The following is a 20723-nucleotide window of genomic DNA, read 5'->3' as shown; positions in this document are numbered from 1 at the left end:
AAAGTTCATTATTATTATTTAAATCTGGACCTTGTAGGTTATTTATGCAATTTCTTTTTTGCTTACAACTATAACATTTTGCTAACAAAACAAAGATTTTAACAATAATTTTAAGACATTTGCCAATAAGACAAAATAATATATTTGTGTATAATAACAACACCAACCAATACAGTGCCGAATACCAATTTTGATTAAATACAACAACAATACAGTATTCTAATAAAAAAGTAAATTAGTCATAAATGTCCCCTTTTTTTATAGAAGAAATGATTGAACATTACAATCAGTTTTAACAATTAATTCCACATACACAAGAAAGGAGAACATTCTTAATCTGTAAACAGCATTTAAGAGAAGAGAAAAGAATAATAAAATAAAGTAATAATAATAATAATAATAAACATACATATAAACAACTACACAGTAGTTCAAATTATCTTCCTTCTTACTTAGGACAAAATCGGGGATTATGGGGGAACTATACAAGAAAAAAAATCCTTCAGGAAATTTAACAGTATGTCATTCTTTTTGTTATTAATTTGCATTAGAGACTCTTTCAAAGATTCCATTTCTAATAAAAATAAATTACATTTTGGTATGCATTTCGCATTTTTTTAAATAAATGTAATATTTACCTTGCAAAATGTTAAAGTTAACAACACACTTAATCATTTTGCTTTTTTGTGAATAAGTGCAAATAACATCTTTAAAAGAGAGCATGTAATTAACATTTATTTGAACAAATAAAAAGGCACTAACAGCGGACCAAAATCTAAAAGAAAAATCACAATTATAAAATAAATGAGAAAAGTCTTCCTCATAAAAAAAAATGCAATTATTGAAAATACAATTATTGTCAATGTCCACGTTCTTTAACTTTTTATTCTATTTTAATATACTTTCAAAATACTTTTAAAATTTACCCATGTAAAGAGCTACTTTACATGGGTAAATTTTAAAAGTATATTAAAATAGAATACAAAGTTAACGTATGTACCTCTTTAACTTTGTTCAAAATACAAAATTTGTAAGGATTTGACCAGGTCGCTTTCCAAATTAATATCAGAAATTTTTGCCTTCCTGAAATAAATGTCTCTGTTGTTTGTGGAAAGTATTGTATGACGCATTTCCTGTGACGTAGACCTATACAAAGGAAGTATTGACATTCATATGCGGAAGAAGTTTTAGAGTGGAGAAAACAATCGGGTGGATCGACGAACTGTAACTTTCAATAAGGTGTAGAAAAAGAAACAAACGACGGTGTGATATTCGGCCTGTTCAGCTAACGTTACTGGCATCTCTGGTGGACGGTTTCCACATTAAGAACAGTCAAGGTAAACATGAGAGCGATATTACAGGCCTCCGGGTTTTCTTTATTTTCCTAAGCTAATTTTAGCAACAGATCTTATTGTTATTATTTGACAAGGGTCTTGGTCATTTTTACAGACGAAAAATCTTTTAACATGTTATTTTTCAAAGTTTCAGTCTGAATTATCGTCGTCCTTTTGAGTGTTTCGAGCAAGTTTCGGTGTTTATTGTGCTGAATGGCCCAGTTCATTATCATTGAGAACATATAACACATATATAAGCTCATTTCTCAATTTTAAATTAAGAAGGAAGAGAACAATATGACAGCTATTACAGCATGTCACTTGATTCATAGCGTGTAAAATATTTCAATTTGCCAGTAAAGTTAGCTGTAGAAACCACTTGTTAACAGTCCCATATGACATACCTGCAAACAGTGATGTCATGGCATCACGTGACTGAGAGTCACCGTCATCAAATCGCATGTGGAAATCTGAATTCCTTTTCTGTGACTTAATCATCTTTCTTAGTCCCATTTGGACTTTTAGCAGATTCTGGAAACCCTTCCAATTTTCCTTCAAACTGCTAACAGTCTGGTCTTTTTTTCTTTTCTCTTTATTGAATTTGTTCATGTCAGATGGAGTTCCTGTTTGGAAAAAGAAAGACTCCGGAGGAGATGCTCAGACAGAATCAGAGAGCGCTAAATAGAGCAATGAGAGATCTAGACAAAGAACGCCAGAGACTGGAGCAACAGGAAAAGAAGATAATTGCTGACATTAAGAAAATGGCCAAACAAGGACAGATGGTAAGGAGAGTTTTAAATTGACATCCAGATGTCACTACCAGATCTGTGAAGTCTCGCTTGAGTGCAAGTAACATTCTTTGTCCGACAGGATGCTGTGAAGATCATGGCCAAGGACTTGGTGCGTACAAGACGATACGTCAAGAAATTCATCATGATGAGAGCCAATATTCAAGCTGTCAGCCTTAAAATCCAAACCCTCAAATCAAACAACAGCATGGCGCAGGCCATGAAAGGAGTCACCAAAGCTATGGCCACCATGAACAGACAGGTATATGTGCTATAGCATTTTCAGTTTCTGTTTCTCTTGCTGACAGTCAGCTTGTTGATATGCATTTGTTGATGTGATTTGCTTTTCCTCTCAATGCAGTTGAAGTTGCCACAGATTCAGAAGATCATGATGGAGTTTGAGCGCCAAAGTGAAATCATGGACATGAAGGAGGAGATGATGAACGATGCAATTGATGATGCAATGGGGGATGAAGACGATGAAGAGGAGAGGTGAGAAAAAAAATATATATATGTGTGTGTATCTATATATCAATTTATTCCACTTTTATTCAGCAAGAATGCATTGATCAAAAGAGACAGTAAAGACATTTTTAATTAAAATTTTAGTTTTCTGTTTGCTTTAAACGTTGTTCTTTTGAACTTTTTGTTCATCAAAGAATTCTGGAAAAAAGAAAAAAAAAACAGGGTTCCACAGAAATATAAAGTATAACTGTTATGCATTGATAATAATAATAATTTATATGCTGACGTGCACACTTTTGGCTTTGATTGTAGTGATGCTGTGGTTTCTCAAGTTCTGGATGAGCTGGGTTTGAATCTTTCTGACGAACTTTCAAGTAAGCATAAAAGACACCACGGTTACCATGCCATAAAATTACACCCTGTGCCGTTCGTATATTACCCCTATTATTTGATTCAAACAGCCCTGCCTTCTACTGGAGGAAATCTCTCGGTTGCAACTGGGAAGAAGGCTGAACCACAGGCTACGCTGGCAGATGCTGACGCTGACTTGGAGGCAAGGCTGAACAACCTCAGGAGAGACTGAGAATGAAAGCTCTTTAAGTAAGGGGTTGGATTCGGAACTGTTTGCTCAAAGCTTGCTTCACTAAAATGTAGACTGATTCAAAGAAAAGAGGGAGGATGTGAATGCAGTTTTTTTCTTGACATTAGACGCTTTAATGCGTTATTTTTGTTTTTTCTGTCTCCTTTTATGATGTGCTGTAGAAATATTACCAAACACATAACCCAAATGAAGATGCAATGCATCATACTGATCTCAAGCCTTCTGTTTAGACACATCCTTTTTGAAGGAGATAAAATCAACAAAAGAATCTGTTACTCTGAGATTCCAACTTGATCTTTTGAGGATACCTTAACACTAAATATTTCATTACTATAAAAACTGGTTTATCACACATCATCTTTTAATTATGATATATATATAGATGCTGATACTAATCTTTTATATAAATAGTGTAAAATGGAGTCACTCCAGTTTTCAATCTGTTCATACAAGAGAATTACCTTTCAAATACCTGTGGTATTATACTATCACAATCTTCTAATAATACATTCATCTTGATCTTTTAGTAGTAAATACCTACATATAATAAATGTGGTGGTTTATATAGGTTTTTTTTTTTTTTTCTCAAAGTGATCGAATCTCTGTTTATCCAGGCCTGTTCAGTAAACTACAAACTTTCATAAACTTCTCACAACATCTCACAATAACTTTGGTCATTTAATTAAAAAAGAAAAAATTATTTGAGGCAGTTTTCCAAAGCTCGTTTTGTCGAGAAAATAATCTAAAGACTTATTGAAATTTAAAAAAAGAAATATTAGTGTATTTATCTCATGGTGACTCAAGAGGTGGTATATTTTGAAAAATTATTTCTTATTTTTTTTGTGGTTCAATAAAAATTTTTCATACTATGAAGTGAATGAGTGTGTTCTGTGATATCTGGTGTTGAAAATGTTTTACAGTTGCTGTCACATATACTGTTGCGCGCATGGATAATTAGCACAAATTAGTTTGTGCATTTCACCAAATTAAGAAAAAAACATCACAATTAATTTCCCCCCAAATTGACTTTTGTATACAAACACAAGAATAAATGGTATAATTTTTATAATATTTGAAAAACACAAAATAGTTAAATATTTAGTCTTGGAATAAATATGATCTGTTTTCACAATCTTGACCAAATTATATCTTTGTAATGCTAAGATGCCAAATCAAGTGATTTGAAACAAATAATAATAATAAAATAAATATTACAGTAAGGACAAATATGGAGACGTAAGACATTAAAAACTGAGTGTCAATTAGGAAATCACAAAGTGAGTTTTTTTTTTTTTTTTGAAAAACAAAAATTCTTATTTTGTAAATAATGCTATCAATATAATATCTATGCTGAACAAACAACACTTTTCTGAAATTAAATAAAAAAATAACAGCAATGTTTTCCTTATTTACAGCCAATGTGTCTCAGTAAAGATATTTACAGAGGTCCAGTTGTAGACATTCAGGGGAAAAAAAAAAGTGTTTTACACACAAAACCAGATTATCACTTTTAAGAATATGTTTAGGAAATGGCCTGAAATAAATCCCATGAGACACTGAATTTATGCAAAATGAATAAAGACTAGCAACACTTCTGGACATGGATAAGGTTTTAAGATAAAATATATGTATTTTCAATAAGAAGGTTGAGGTACAACGAAAACAACATCATCAGACCAACTAACTGATCCAAAAATAACATAAAGGGCATTGTCTTTAGACCTGCATGGGATGCTGAACAGCTTCAGAGACACTTGAATGGCCATACACACAATTCTTACTTACTCTTTTACATCGGGGCATTCATCTACACATTTTAGCATCCTTACTACAGTCCTGACAATTTCTTTCCCTCTAAACAACTACACTATGTTTACAAAAATATGTACATTTTTAGGCATAAGATTTATCATGCACAATTACATTTGCAAAAACAAAAGCTCTTTTAAAAAGTCACTCTCAACACAAACATTGAGGCATTACATGCAAATGTGCAGCAGTACTCCATAACCACAGTTTAGTGCACATTAAAAAACAGTATTTGCAGTGGAGCCTGCAATAATCAATATCACTTAGCCTCAGTGAAAGTACACAGAACAGGACTACAAGAAAAGGATTTAATCAAGGCCACACACTGACTGTGAGGGAACTAAAATAGCAGTTAGCTGGGCAGTTAGTGCTTTATTATCAGGGCACAATAAAATGAATACACAGCTGCAATGCTGCCATTTCTTTCCCGCCTAAACAGTCTCTGTGCGAGCAGAAGGCAGGTGGACACAAAACCGTAATGATGAGCTAATATTCTGTCACTTGATTGAACAAACCCCGCTTTGCCTGCTTCAACCCCATGTTCTGCCACAAGACATGAAGTAGCTTTCCTCTGTGTGGTACTCAACTCGGACACATAGCAAGAACATGTGCAACTCATTTGCGACAGGTCCTGTGAGGTGTTTGTTTCTTTTGGTTTTCAATGCGACATCGACTTCTTTCATCAAGCCAGGGCAGCTCAAAATTTCTGGCAGACAGCAAATGATTGTTATATGACACTTAAACAGTATTTAAAAGCAGTTATATGTTAATCAAGAGATATTTCTTACTGTTGAGGCAAACTGGGCAAAGGCCGACCAAATGCCACTACTGGCAGAAAGGGTGTTACCATGATGGCCTCCACTGTACAAGAGGAAAGTAATATGGAATAAATAAAGAAAATACGGTATATGATAACAGCTTTTTCGTTTATAAAGACAATACAAAAATACTATTTTATAAAATGAATCTAAAAGACATACCATTGTCCACATCAGGATAAAACGAGAACAACTCTGGCTCGCTCTCCTGAACATTTGTCTTTTTCTTCTCCATGCGCTGCTGCAGTCTTTGAAGCATACGCTGTTCACGTATTCTCTGAATGTCCCATCTAAGAGAAGAAAAGAGCAAGAAAATTAAAAGTGTTGTTTCAAACAGTTAATAACTGTACATAAACAGTGAACTTTTAATGACAGTTATTCATTTGAAGTATATCACTATATTTGTTGTGAAGAAAACTTGTCTGTTAAGGGAACTCCGTTAACCACAAGCTGCAACTGTCATCTTTATTATTATATATGCATATATTTAAGTAGGTATGCTGAGTTTTAGTCTCAATTAAATATCACAATATAACTCATAATTCACGTCATGCAAGGACCATGTGACACTGAACGCTAAAGTAATAATGGCTGCTGAAAATTCAGCTTTGCCATCACAGAAATGTGCATTTTAAACTTTATTAAAACAGACAACAGTTTATTTTAAATTGTAATAATATGTATTTATGAACAAATATATGAAGATGAAGCACAAGAGATTTCAAAACCTTCAAAAAACATTTGAATGTGCATGAAAAAACGAAAACAAAAGGGTCAAAAATGGGTTGATGCCACGAACACAGATCAGTAAACAATTGTCTAAAAATAAATCTCACCTTTTTCGTCTCTTCTCATCCAGTTCTAACTTTGCGTGCCGCTTCAGAAAAACATTGTCATCAAGATTCTAAATAAAAAAAGATGGACAAATGACAATAGGCCTTGTAATTAAAGGAATAGTTCAAACAAAAATGAAAATTTTGTCATTATTTACTCACTCTCAAGTTTATTTTTTACTTTTGAGCACACAATATATTTTGAAGAATGTTGGTAACCAAACAACCATTGAACCAAATACTAAGGTCATCAATAGCTACTATCAACTGTATGTTTACCAACATTCTTCAAAATATCTCCTTCTGTATTCAACAGATAAAAAAAGAAATTTATACAGGTTTGGAACAACATGAGTGAAGTGAGTAAATGATTTATGTATAATACATATATGACGCAAATGATGACTCGTACTTCAGGGATGTCAACAGCCTCTTCCTCCTGAAGGGGTTCCATTGTGTTTTCCCTCCATGATGGGACTGAGGAAAAAATGTTTGTATTACAATTTGTAAATCAATGTTTACAGCTGCCATTTTGCATTTGAGCCAAGCACATACTTGCAACATCCTCTTCCTTCTTTGGAGACTCATCCCTTAATGGAGAGGCTGGAGGTTGCTGCCAGCAGCAGAGGTACATCTCAGTTGTTGTCATGTACGGAAGATCTTCCGTTTCTTTGCTGTCTTCCTCTCCCTCTGGCTGCGGGTCCATTTGCCCAGAGGATTTCACAACATTTGTCTTCTCTGGGGTCTCCTTGTTTCGTAGGTCCCGCTGACATGGTGATGTCCCTTCTGTCTCTAATTTTTGTGGGGTCATTTTTGAGGTCTTACCCCTTGACCTCTGATTCTTTGCATCTAACAAGCTGAACTTCCTAGGCAGAGTATTTACAAGTCACGACAGTCAAGCAGAAGCCACAAGAAGCCAGAAGAGGAAAATAACAGGAAAGAGTGATTAACAGGTGAATTTCCCAGTCTTACCTCTTTTGCACTTTGCCACTTGACTTAGACGCCTGAGATTGAGGGCTGTCACCCAAATGTGATTCCCAAAAGTCATCGCTGTCAGGAACCCATCTCTCTAGTGGCTGGAAGAGCCTCTTGTCACGTGGTTCCTTACTTAACAACTGCAAACGGCGCTCCATCCGCTCAATTCGGGCAAGCAACTGTTTCAAGGCAGGACAAATACATTAGAAAAAAATCATAAGTCTTCCGAATGAGAAAATGGTTGCAAGTATAAACAATAAACCAAGGGTGCATTTATCAAAAACACAGTAAATACAGTATTATTGTGAAATAAGCGCAATTTAAAATATCGCTATTTTAATGTATTCTTAAATGTAATTTATTCTAGCTGAATTTTCAGCAGCCATTACTCCAGTGTCACATACTCCTTTAGAAATCATTCGAATATTCTGATTTGGTACTCAAGAAACATTTCTTATTTATTATCAGTTTCGAAAACAGTTGTGCTGCTTAATATTTTTGTGGAAACTGTGATGCATCTTTTTTCCAGGATTTCTTTGATGAATGGAAAGTTCAAAAGAACATTTCATTTGTGCTCATTTTAAAAATCTCACTGACCCCAACGCTTGCATACATACCGTGTCTCTGTCTGATTTGAGTTCATCTATTTCCTTGTCCTTAGACTGCAGCTGTTGCTGTTGTTGCTCTATCAAGTCCAGCTGAAGCAGAAGCAGTTGTTTCAGGCAAGTGGCTTGTGCGTGAGGATGACTGCTGATTTTCCTCATATTCGTCCTTTTGCCCTCTGAGTTTTCATTAGACACCCCCATAGTCTCTAACCCTTTGGCACTTTTCTCACCCACAGGGTCTCTAGAATTACTATGTGAATTCATGGATACAAACTCTGGCTTGTTATCAATGGTGTTGGTCTGTCCAAAAGGAGTTTTACTTTTTACAGGGGTGCCTTCACCCCCCATTTGTTTAGCTTGAGATGACAGTGTTTCTGTGCCCACAGAGCCAGCCTCTGAAGCGACAGCCAACTCTCTGCCAGGCTTTAAAGGCAATGAAGTCCGTTCAGCTTTCCCACCCAGAGTCTTGTCCAAGATCGGATGTTGTCTGGTCCTGTCAGGAGTGTCACCGAAAGGATCTCCAATCTCTCTTCGGACACTAACTGGGTGTCTTGTTTGAGATGGGCTTAAGTCACAGTTGTTTGAGTACAATCCCACTTTAGAAAAGCATTCGGGTCGCATATTCATGACGAACAAAAGCCTCTACCTCATGAACCATGGCTCCTATAGAGTTGATATCAACAATGGTGTGTCTGCAGACCTGTACAAGAAAAAAAAAAAAAAAAAAACAATTAGAATCAATATAATAACAAAGTGACGGATATTTTAATTCCAACTCATTGTTTTGAGGATCTCCTTGAATTCTGTAGACTGTAAGTATATCCTTCCTTTCTATACATGGAACCTAACCTTCTGTATAAAGTTAAAATAAATCTACTGAGTAAGCGTAGACTAAATAAAACACCAAAACCATTCACATACTATCTGTTACGATATTAAGTTGTCTACAGGCTAGAAATCAGATGTTTGGTCATAAACAACAGATCACTGCAGCTCACTACCGGTTGCGCTCGGGTGAAGACATGCACACATCTATTACAATAATACTAAAGCTACATGTGGATCTGCTTATTAAACGCTGTGACGCATATCGTTCAAGAGGTATGAACCATTTTAACTCGAGCTAATAATAAATAGCCCGCCTCCATTTTGATCTTCATTGCTAGCTAGCCGCTGTTAGCAAACGAGGTAATAAAATAAAGTCGTTTTTGCTGCACTACGAGTTTGAATCCATGCCGCATTTCTTACATAGTTGCTGGTTCGCCCACGATAAAATCCCAATGATCTGGAGAAACGCGTTTTAATTAAGCCTTCTACTTTACTTTTATTGCTGTTTGTCCCCCATTTTCAAGCTTGAATCTGCACAATGTTCCAACATACGAGTGCGTTTGACTCAGTGCGCATGCGCCGTCTCAGGACGTGTTTACATTCAGAGTGAAGGGGCTTTCCAGCGATATTAAAAGGCAGTGTGCGTATAAAAGTTTCTATGCACTTAAACTGAGTATAGTTACTTTAACATAGGTAAACTACTCAGGATAGTTCTGGTATTGGAACGCTAATTGTCCGTCTGAGAAAAAAATATGGGGATCATGATCATGCTGTGCACACTTGAGGAAGCGACCTTCCCCAGCGTCATTTCCTCTGACGTTTTGCACTCCGTTCGGTTTATTATTATTATTATTATTATTATTATTATTATTAATTTTAAAGACATTATTTAAGTACACTATATGATTCTTATTCTACTAAAACAATGCTTGCTTTGTTATAAATGTATCTTTGCAAATTTTATATCCACAAATGTAAGTTCACTAACAACAACCGATTTTTCCCGATCTTTCTGAAAGAATTTAAAACGTATCTCAACATCATTTCATCTTCAGTTAAAAAGCAAGCAGAACGACGTCCATTTGCAATGACTTTTAATTTGTATACTCTCGTACCATGTTTTTCTGTCTTCTACTTTAAAAAATATATATATTTTTTTCAGTCTTTAGCAAATGATTGAAAACTCTTTTTCTCTGTATTCAGTTGACATTGAGCGTATGTCCAGGTGTATTTTTTGCATTGATACAACTTTAATGACAGTATTTCACCCATCACTTTGAAGAAAAAATTACCCACTTATTGTAAAATAGTGTTTGTTGCCAAAAAATTGTTGTGTTTTTTTTTTCGGATACATTATGTTTTTGTGTGTTTGAAATTAGTAAAAAGTCTACATTTGTAAAAAGCGTTCATATGTATTAGCTGATAAGGAAAAATTATAAATTTGAAAAGATAATGATTTCAAAAATCTAATTCAAATGGAGTTTATTTCACCTGCTGGTTTCAGCAGCATGAGATTACATGCGTTTACATGTGTTTAACTTGTGTCACCAGCAGGGGGAGATATAATACAATTGATAATCATTTTCTAATTCTAACTCAGAATCAGAAAGAGCTTTATTGCCAACTATGCTTGCGCATACAAGGAATTTGTTTTAGTGACATAAGCTTCCAGTACAGAGACAAAAACAACACACACAGACAAAAAAAAAAAACACCCAAAAAATACAAATATTGCAAAATAAATAAATTGTATGAACAGTTGTTCTATAGATGATAATGGAATAGAATAGAGGGAGATGCAGGGATGTACTAGGATGAAGGGGTAACAAATAAATATAAGGATATTGCACATTTTTATTGCATAAAGCATAACTCATTCTCTCGTAGTTTTGATGCAACCCAGAAAGAGGGGGGCTTTAAAAAGGAAAACAATTATTATCTCACTTGACTTATGCAAACTGAAGTGAGTAAAAGACAGTAATGGACCAGATCAATGTATATATGAATCTGTTTCTCTGTGTTCACAAGCTGTTCATGTCCATATTGCAATATTCTTCTACACAGAACAGAAAGATAGGAAAAAAGAAACAAATCAGAGGTAAAGAGAGAAACAGTAGCCGAAGTGATTCTTCACTTATCATGGTTTGCATTGCAATATTAAACCACAGTATGCACAATAGACAGCTACAGGTCTTGTGGCATCTGTCATATTCTCTTCTGCCAGCATAATTTTCAAATGGCTCTCCTCCAGTATGTGTCTGCTTTAGTATTGAATATCTGAGCATGTGCATGATGCTGTTCATAATTATAATATCAGTCAATATTTACCCCACCATATGCTGAGGACACACAGGGGTGCCCCTCTCTCCTCGTCACAATGGCTTTCACACCAGGAGGAGAGAGCAGGCTAACGTTTGGCAGGTATCTCTCTAATGCTCTTAGCCATCTGCCAGTCGCCTGGGCTCTCCCCATAAGAACATAATGTTTCTGATTACTGGGTTAATTTCAACACAGTTTGGCACAGTGGAGACTCTGCAATCTCTTGCTGCACAGTTAGCACGTTTGGCCGCCAGCCTCCAGTCCGGTGTTAAATAGGTTCAGGTTTAGCCAAAGGGGTCGATTCAGAACAGTGGATCCTGAAGGTTGGTGAATACTGTGATCGTCTATATTTTTACATTCACTGATTTCTTTTCTGCCAGAATTAGGACATCATCACAGATCGCTTTATGTAACAGATCAAAACGATATTTTTTTTCTATTTATGCTTTTTATTGGTAGATATCTGCTCTTTTTACCTCCCTCGTGTACACATAGCCTAACTCATCTTGTTTGTTAGTCTTTTGAACTGGCATTTGAATGCCCTGCTTTTAGTCTCCATAAACTCTATGTGAATCAATGACTTTTATTAATTACCAAAATGTGAATGTGAGTGTGGTATGAGGGGACACAAAGGGGTCAGACGTACCTCTTTGGGCCGACAAGCAAATGGGCGAAAAACAAACAAAAAGGTCTCGTAACCAGGTGGAGGGAGTGACTCAGACACAATCAATTCTCCATGAGCTCTCAGTGGAGCTTTGAAAGCCATGGAAACAAAAACAACACTCCCAACCCAGGTTTACAGCTCAAGGACCCGTCCTGTTTATTTTCAACCTCCAAAACCAACCCTATTATTATTCCTGCAGCGGTCGGAGTTGACTTGTAAAATACTCTGTGTGGGAGGGATGGAGAAAGCTTTTTGAGTTCCATCACAACAAAGTTCACTTTAAGGTGACAAAATCGCTCTTTTTTGCATGCCAACACCTGGCCGTTATCTAATGGCCTAATAAGTCTGTAATAAAGGAGACTAATGGGCTCTGTTCATTTAATCTAATGAAGGTGAATTACCTAGCGTTTGGCACCCTATCCCACCCACATTAAGAGTAAACGTTGAGTCCTTCAGTGTAATTATAAATAATAAAAATAAATTTCAGTAAGCTTCTGTCAGATATATAATAATTTTGAGTGATGTTTGAATAAACCAGGACAGCTTTGTCAAATTTTTTTTTTATTTTTTAAATCATGCTTTTCTTTACTTCTAACCTTTTTACTCTTGGCTCTCTCTTTCATTTTCTGTCCTTCCATCTCCTCCTCTGTCCTTTATTCCAATCTCTTCTCCTCTCCTGCAGTGACCGCATGATTTATGCCTCTCTCCTAGTCTGAGAGTACATAAATACATATAAAGGTTGTAAACTCCCACTATCCATAAAAATGATTAAAGCACCTATTTTGGTTAAATTGGTGCCTGCCCACAACTGTGTTTGATTTTCCACCTAAACCAGAGCCATGTGACGTTCTGCTCATGCTTCCAGGTCTACACACACATTCATACACACCCTTCTCCTAAGGCAGGAAATTAAAGCCAGAACAGGCATGAGAATAAAAAAAATTTGGATGTCACTGGATGTCTTTTGAAGATGTGTATTTTCTGATATTTAAACCAATAGCTGTCTGGATGGTGCAGGCCTTCCTCTAGCTTTAGTCTGATTGGAGTGATCTGTTATCGGTTATTAGAGACAGGTCTGTAGCTATACAGGCAAGATCTATGAGATCTTTTACCAATGAAACTGCATACAGATGTTCAGGATCAGAGTGCTACCTTGGTGTGTGTTGAATATGCCATTTGAAATGGTGCTCATCTATGTGCATCTGAATATCCTTCAGAATGATGTTCTCCAGTCATGCCCTCACTGGGATGAATAGACCTGACCTAAGCATTAAAGAAACTAATGAAGCCCATATCTGTCTCATTTGGAGCAGATTTATATAAAATGCACAAATGAATTAATGCATTAATTTGAATGGATAATTGATAAAGTGAAGACAATGTTTATGTATTCGAAGTTATTGTCAATGTTATTTCGAAGTCAAAGTGTCAAATATATGAATTTAAACATTCTGGTGCCTCATTAAAGATAATTTCTTTTTATTATATTGCACTCTGAAGTACTTTATTTTGATTGGCCAGTTGCAACATCCTGCAGTTTGATATATCCTAAAATGAACTGTATATATATATATATATATATATATATATATATATATATATATATATTATCAGAAATTTTGTGTGTAAAATAATGTTACGGAACATGAAGTGTTGCTAAAGAAGTCTCAGTTTTCTCTGGCAAAATCAGATGCATACCTTCTGGTGAAAGAGAGGATAGAGAATGCAAGTTTTTTTTTCTTGTTCTGTGAGAGAGAGAAAAAAAGAGAGAGATGGAGAGAGGGGGCTTCAGGTGTAAAAGCAGTGGGGGTTTTGCTTGGCTCATGAAGAATGTCAGCTGGAGTCTTAATGTTAATATAAAAATCCTGGGTGAGTCCTTCAAGCGGACAACTCACCTCTCCTGTTGAGGTCACCAAGATCACCAAGGTGAAGATTCGTTATGTTTAATCCATAAAATAAATGGCTACAAGGACAAAAGCTGATAGGCACATTCACAAGAGGCCTTAAATAAATTTTCTTCAGTTGTACTTTATGTCCAGACTTGGATAAAAATGTACATTGTTTCTGCTGTAATTCTTCCCTGCCACATATGAGACTAATTAATGCTTATTAGTGTCACCACTCTAAGCTATTAGGCTTTAAGCTGTCACTAAACATGTATGTCTCTTTGTCCAAATATTAGAGAACAGTTAGGGTGGTCACCACACTTCACCCCCTTCTGTATTAATGCCATGGTGGGTAAGGGTTAAACACTGGGATAAGGAGGCCTACTGTTGCTGGCTAACATGCCCAGTTGGAGGTTCTGTGACCTGGGGTGCAAATCTGTCTTAACTAGGTCCTCTCCAGACAGCCAGAGATGCAGGCTGGCAGATTCATCATTACAGGGGTTGTGTGTCTGTCCACAGTACAGACCATATTTGAAAAGAAAGACTGAGTAAGGAGAATGTAAAAGCCACAAAAAGAAATCAAATGAAGAACAAAAGTAAGGAAAATTATGATGTTTTTGTATGTTATACCTTATATATTATTACTATTTCATAATTCTTTTATTGTTTACAAATCTAATTTAATAGCAAGTCCTTATCGTGAGGGTTGTATTTTTCCTATAGGCAATAACAGTGAAAACTTGCAATTTTACGGTATTGGTGCCAATTCTGAAAAATATAAATTGAAGTTAAAACGGTGACAACTAGCTCGACTCTCCTGTTTACAGTGACAGCAGGCATTGTAGTATGGCAATATTGTTCATACTGGAATGCCTCAGGCCAGGTGAGAGAAATATTATGTACAGATAAAGGATGAAGACTAAAACCTGAAACCATTCTTGGCTGTATTCCAGCTCTGCAGCATTTGTATCACACCGTTATAACCCCAACATGTCGTCACCATCTCAGAAGCCCAATTTCACTAGCACTTTGAATTAACCGTAATTAGAATCTTGGCTTTTGACCCTTTCAAACACAAGGGATGAGGGTGTGTAAATCAGATTGGTTCTACGGTGATCAGTAACATATGTGAACTGGGAAGAAGATGAATGTACTCATGCCAGAGTCTATATCAATGAGCTGTGGTTTATGCAGCCTGTGATCCAGGTTTAACATTGTGCCAATGCCAGGCCTGTGATTGATGTGCAAGATATAAACTGATGTGTTGAGAGGCAAGGGATTTTCTTTCATGCTTGTATGTATTCTGTGCAAAGCAAGAGCACAAGTGCTTCCTCCCATTTCCAAGATGATTCCAAACATTTGAAAAGACGTTATTTCATGCAGGTAGGGATATGTATTTTATGTTGATGTCCCTGAATATATAAAACACAGAAATCTACCAGCCAGTGTGACAGGATTTACCTATGCCCTGCATATGAGAGTCTGAAATGAGGATGTGAATGTTTGTGTGTGTGTGTTCACATGCTGGTAAATGTCATGCTCTTTCTCAGTATGCTCTATCAAAAGGTATGGGACCTCACATAGCAAAGCACTCCGAAAATGGGAAAGGAAAATATCACTCACGCATTTGGCAAACATTAGGTTGTGGTGCTTTTGATCACAAAGTGAGTGTTGAGTAAAGCTCAAATAAGAAAGGATTAATTTTCTGAGAAAATGTTTGTTTTCTTTGCAGGGAAATAAGCAATCTGCATTTTTTGAATTATATCCAGTCCAGGTGTGTGTGTGTGTGTGTGTGTGTGTGTGTGTGTGTGTGTGTGTGTGTGTGTGTATGTGTATGTGTGTGTGTGTCAGCATCAGTTTGCATGATTAACCATAACAAAATTATTCTCAAACCTTTTTACAAATCACTGTTGAGCAGTTAATGTTCTGGGTTCAATACAAGCTCAATTGACAGCATTTGGGGCATAGTTTGATTAGCACAAGAAATAATTTTGACTCGTATTTTGTTTAATCAAGAAATCTAAATCAAAGTTTTCTTTAATCAAGGTTATGATGAAGTACTCACAATTGCAATAGGATAATGTTTGGAGGATTTAAAGGCAGAAATGTGAAGCATTCGACATGATGTCACAAATGCTTTCAAATAGGCTTAAGTTGTATTGAACTGGAAATATTCTTTGTAATGTGCATCTCATGTGAAATATCTTTTGAGTTTTAAATAACAGAAATGAGCTCTTGAACTGACTTAAACCTGAAAGATTCCTCTGTTAATCTCAAACCTTGAACACTGATTATGGGCGCCTCCCCTTTTGAAGAGAAACAGAACAGTGGAGATTTCCATTCTAAGTAGATCATGCCAAATTACATAAATGTGCTTTCAATTTCACCCTTCTGAAACAATAGATGTTGAACAAGCTAGATTTGTGTCTTATATGCAAATTATACTATATGCTATTCATTTTCATAAGTGTTCTGTGTGCTTTTTAGCTTATGTAAATACCTATTATACCGGTCCCTATATGACTCTCCATATCAACTAGATTTTTGCCTGTTTTATCGTCCATCAGATGAAAATTGCAAGTCTGATCACTTACAAAAAAAAGCACCACCTCTCCTTAAAATGCCACATGATTTTAGACATCATTCATGTCTGTAGCACTAACACAGCAGGGCTAAAGTTGTCCTGTCTTAGCAGCAGGAACATCTTGAGTTATGAAGATTCTGTGTGTGTTGTGTGCATGTGTGTTTTTAAACAAAATGTCAAATGATGTCATAGACTCTGTTCCTTGGTGAGCGATCTACATTTCTCTCGGTCCTCCTTTTTTTAATTATCAGTACTGGAGTGTAACTAGAGGCCATGTCTGTCATGTTTCAGGCTGCTTGTTCATTCAACAGCATGTGTTCTGCATTCCTCAGATACATCAATACCGCTAACTCAGCTAACTCAGTGCTGCCATAATCAAAACCCTTATAGCCTTTCCCCCAGTAAGCAGCACAATGTGATCAATGCCTCGAGTTACAGTCTAACAAACTAGTTTAGTTAAACCATTTAGCACATTTGGAAATATTTCAGTATTGTGCATAATTTATTGAGCTGGATATAGTTAATGTACACATGATGAAATTGCTTGACAAGTACAATAATTCTTTCTGTTGACATATTTAGTGAAACAAATTTGGGCTGGAGACTCGTTCGTTTTTAACCATGATTTGCTAGTTACTTGTCATTTGAAGGTTGCAGGGGGAAGGAATCTTTCATATGAAGATCTGACAAAAATCTGTGTAGTTTAACATAGTTGTCAAAAAGTTTTGAGGACAATAGATATTAAATGTGGAAATCACCTAAAAGGTCATTTTGTCAGCATATTGATAGCATCAAAGTTAAAGATGGACTAAAAGATACAAAACTCTTTTTAATGCTGGTCCAAGCTGGTCATTTGCTGGTCCAAACTGGTTATTAGATGGCTATGGCTGTTCATTAGCTTGTGCAAGCTAGTCATTACCTCAACCAATCCAGGTAGGCCATCTCAGACCAGCAAACAACCAGCTACTATCTAGTAGTCATACCAATATATGGCGGTTTTGAGAACATGGTAGCTGGTCACCCAGCCAATGAAGTGTGTTGGTGGTAATGCATTACAATTAATATGATTTATGTAATCAGATTACTTTTTTCAAGTAACTAGTAAAGAAACACATTACTTTTAAATTTACAAGAAAATATCTGAGTTAGACTTACTTTTTGCAAATAAGTAATGCTTAGGTGACAAAAAGTGAAGCAAAAGTAACAATGCATTACTTTCCAAAAAAAAGTAACTAAGTAACGCAATTAGTTATTTTAATGGAGTAATGCAATATTGTATTGCATAACTTTTAAACTAAACTTTCCCCAACACTGCCAATGATCCAATATGGACCATCTAATGAACGCTTTAGACAGCTAGAAACCAGCAAACAGCTTAAGCTTAATTAATTAATCTTTCCAAACATTCTTTTCAGAATTTTATTTTCAGTGGATGTACACCACTCCTTTTATTTAATTGTTTAATAATAGTATGTATTTATGTATTTCCTCCCTCCCTCTCTTGGCATCATTTCTCCATATGTGATCTTGAAAGCCTTAAAACAAACTGCGGTGATGTTCATATTCTTGTGAATAATCTTGAAAACTCTCAGTCAGCAAATGTGTTGGAAGGCATTCAGCAAAGAGTAAAAGAAAACACAACCTGTCAAGTATCAAAGAAGTGTATGGGTATGCATGCATGCATATATGTGTGTGTGCTCATTTCCATTTTAGTGGCTATTCAGCAGCACTAGGGGGCCCTGCAGGGCTGTGTTAGTGTGACTGTATAATTTGTGTGTGTATATAAACCTTACTGTGACAGATTTAACATCAGCCCTTGCCAGTGACATTGACTGTTGAGAGTTCATCTTCTGTTAAAATCCTGATATTCTAACATAACATCAAACCCTCAGTGACCAATAAACACAATGTGTTCAGTGTGAAGCTGTTTTCACAGAGACTAAAAAGAAAAGGGGGAAAAAAAGAAAAGAAAAGAGGAAAAACAGGTGGACGCAACAGTTGCTGCTGTCCCTTAAAGCAATCTGGCCGAAAGGAGAGCACCTGTCGGATGTGTAACTGCTTCACGAGGAGAAAGAGAGAGTCTGTCTCTGTGTTGAGTCTCTGTGATGATGAATAAGATTTCATTATTCCTGCTTAAATGTTGGTGCATTTTCAGGTGTGAATGATTAGATCTGTTTGTCAAGTACACAGTTCTAACCTTAAATCTTCTACCTCTTCTAACTATTAGGAGGAAAATTGTATTGCTCAGATGTTGCTCCTTTGTATCTCAAGAGACTTAGAGTTTAGACTAGAGTTTAGAGATTTCTTAGTAAGGATTCAATAATACCAAATTGGTTATTATGGGTGTACAGCAATACACAATAAAGCACTATATAAATGCATTATTCATTCATTCCATTATTCATATTTGGTCAATTGGTCGATATTGCACTTTTTTTTTAAGAAAAAATAAATAAAAACAAAATTCAAAGATAATGTACTCCAGTAATTTTACAGACAATTTGCACAGACAACACTAAAAAAATAATGTAATGAAGTGCAAATTTCAGAATACGGGTTAAAAAAAATCTATATGGAAAATTCCTATATTAATATAGCACATCTCTTATTTGTACAGATTTTTTTTTACAGTGATATTTAATTGCATGTTTATTTAAGCTATTTTTACTTTTAGTTTACCTTTGCCATCATCTAAAGCTTACATAATCTTTTAAAACACAAAGAGTTGAAACGTAATAATAAAAATGTAATCTTTAGCAAAACTAAAAATGAACCTCTTTTTCATACTGTACAATGCCCAAATGATGCATAAATTCACTTGTAGAATTTAAAACAGCCGATTTTTATTTTTTATAATATTAGCATTGAATTATATTATTATTATTATTATTAAGGTTTATCTGTATTATGTAGAATTCTAAACATTGGTACATCTCTAGTTCTCAGTTATGTACTGTACAGTATCATTGAATTATCAACTTTGTCTTCCTATAATTCCTTAAAAATTAAATAAAATAAAAACAGACACAAATAACACACACACACAAATTGGTCTTTTAAGAATTTGCTGAGAAATGTGTGTGTTTAATTGAAAATCTCTGGCTTATGATTGCAGACTTTGGTGTTTGGTGCAAATCTGAGCACAGTTTAAGACATAACCTGCATCAGCTATTGAGTAGACACATGAGATTTTTACTCTGCGTCTGTTTCACAGGAGAAAAAACAGAGAATATATGGAGCAAAAGTCTTGATTTAATATAATTTGTTTTCTCCTATACAGTAAAGAGAGTGATTTTTCTGTCCTATGGTTTGAGTGTGTGCTGTTATAGTCACTTCTCTCTATTGGTGTGTTAGGTGAGCTGTGCCATTTGTTTTCCCCATAGCCATGACATTGCTGTGTGTGTGTGTGTGTGTGTGTGCATGAGTCTGCAAGACTTCTATGAGACATTACAGGATAGCTGAGCCTCTCTTATGGGCCACAGCTGCTCATGGCTGTTGTAGTGCCTGTGTGATGTCATCTTTAATGGACATCCATTTCCACTGGGAAACAGGAGGGAGGGAAATGATCTTCATAAAGCCACCTTCATACTGTTTCATATTTACCACTGTGTACAAGACCTCTGAAAGAGAAGGAAAGGTGGGTTGGGATATGAATTGATCAAACTGAACTCCTTGGTGGCTTTGTTTCCAGGAGAAGATAGCATTACTGGGGAACAGAAAAATCAATGATTTTTTGGAAATGAATGGGGTGTGTGAGTGTGTGTTGGGGTGTGGAGGGAGGGTTTGCACTGAGGGTCAGACCCTTTACGCAAACCCTACACCGTCTTGAGTGAAGGAGAGCCCCGCTAGGGACGTAAGGTGAGACACTGGGGCAGATGGAAGGGTGACAGAGTGAAGGTGTGTGTGTGTGTGTGTGTGTGTGTGTGTGTGTGTGTGTCTGTCTGCATGTGCTCTGGTGAGTGTGTGGAAAAATCTATCTATCTATCCATCCATCCATCCATATCTATCTGTATATTTTTCTTCTAGCTTCTCACTAACTCCTATCTATCTTACATCTATCTATCTGTCCGTCTGTCTGTCTGACAATCTAACGTCTAGCTATCTAACATCTATCCGTCCATCCATCCATCCATCCATCTATAAAGATCTATAAACTGAGCACAGCTCTAAGACTTGAGTGATGGAAAATGGCAGTGGGAGAGCCAACAGTTTCA

The 20723-nt window shown here is 35.9% G+C and overlaps 2 protein-coding genes across 2 annotated transcripts; one reads left to right on the top strand and one right to left on the bottom strand.

The window, feature by feature from the left end:
- Positions 1-1153: 1153 nt before the first annotated feature.
- Positions 1154-4057, top strand: LOC109058427 (charged multivesicular body protein 2a-like). The gene is made up of 6 exons (XM_019075613.2): positions 1154-1337; positions 1949-2116; positions 2205-2384; positions 2484-2614; positions 2900-2961; positions 3049-4057. The coding sequence occupies exons 2-6, from the start codon at positions 1949-1951 to the stop codon at positions 3168-3170; spliced, it is 663 nt and encodes a 220-aa protein (XP_018931158.2). The 5' UTR covers positions 1154-1337; the 3' UTR covers positions 3171-4057.
- Positions 4058-4793: 736 nt separating this feature from the next.
- Positions 4794-9726, bottom strand: LOC109058387 (male-specific lethal 1 homolog). The gene is made up of 9 exons (XM_042767739.1): positions 9477-9726; positions 8241-8928; positions 7621-7802; positions 7204-7514; positions 7061-7125; positions 6652-6719; positions 5978-6105; positions 5786-5858; positions 4794-5703 (listed from the first exon to the last, which is right to left on the bottom strand). The coding sequence occupies exons 2-9, from the start codon at positions 8853-8855 to the stop codon at positions 5613-5615; spliced, it is 1533 nt and encodes a 510-aa protein (XP_042623673.1). The 5' UTR covers positions 8856-8928; positions 9477-9726; the 3' UTR covers positions 4794-5612.
- Positions 9727-20723: the final 10997 nt, after the last annotated feature.

The sequence above is a fragment of the Cyprinus carpio genome, chromosome A12 (genome assembly GCF_018340385.1).
Source record: "Cyprinus carpio isolate SPL01 chromosome A12, ASM1834038v1, whole genome shotgun sequence".
Lineage (NCBI taxonomy): Eukaryota > Metazoa > Chordata > Actinopteri > Cypriniformes > Cyprinidae > Cyprinus > Cyprinus carpio.
The sequence above is the reverse complement of the archived record's forward strand: the minus strand, read 5'-3'. Positions and strand labels throughout refer to the sequence as shown.

What these genes read in the sequence shown, in the direction of transcription:
- LOC109058427 (XM_019075613.2), top strand. Translation starts at nt 1,949, where the DNA reads ATGGAGTTCCTGTTTGGAAAAAGAAAGACTCCGGAGGAGATGCTCAGA. An exon ending in TGGCCAAACAAGGACAGATG is followed by an intron (nt 2,117 to 2,204) that starts GTAAGGAGAGTT and finishes TTTGTCCGACAG; the next exon opens with GATGCTGTGAAGATCATGGC. An exon ending in TGGCCACCATGAACAGACAG is followed by an intron (nt 2,385 to 2,483) that starts GTATATGTGCTA and finishes CTCTCAATGCAG; the next exon opens with TTGAAGTTGCCACAGATTCA.
- LOC109058387 (XM_042767739.1), bottom strand. Translation starts at nt 8,855, where the DNA reads ATGAATATGCGACCCGAATGCTTTTCTAAAGTGGGATTGTACTCAAAC. An exon ending in GAAGGAAGAGGATGTTGCAA is followed by an intron (nt 7,126 to 7,203) that starts GTATGTGCTTGG and finishes TTTTTTCCTCAG; the next exon opens with TCCCATCATGGAGGGAAAAC. An exon ending in TTGCCCAGTTTGCCTCAACA is followed by an intron (nt 5,704 to 5,785) that starts GTAAGAAATATC and finishes GCTGTCTGCCAG; the next exon opens with AAATTTTGAGCTGCCCTGGC.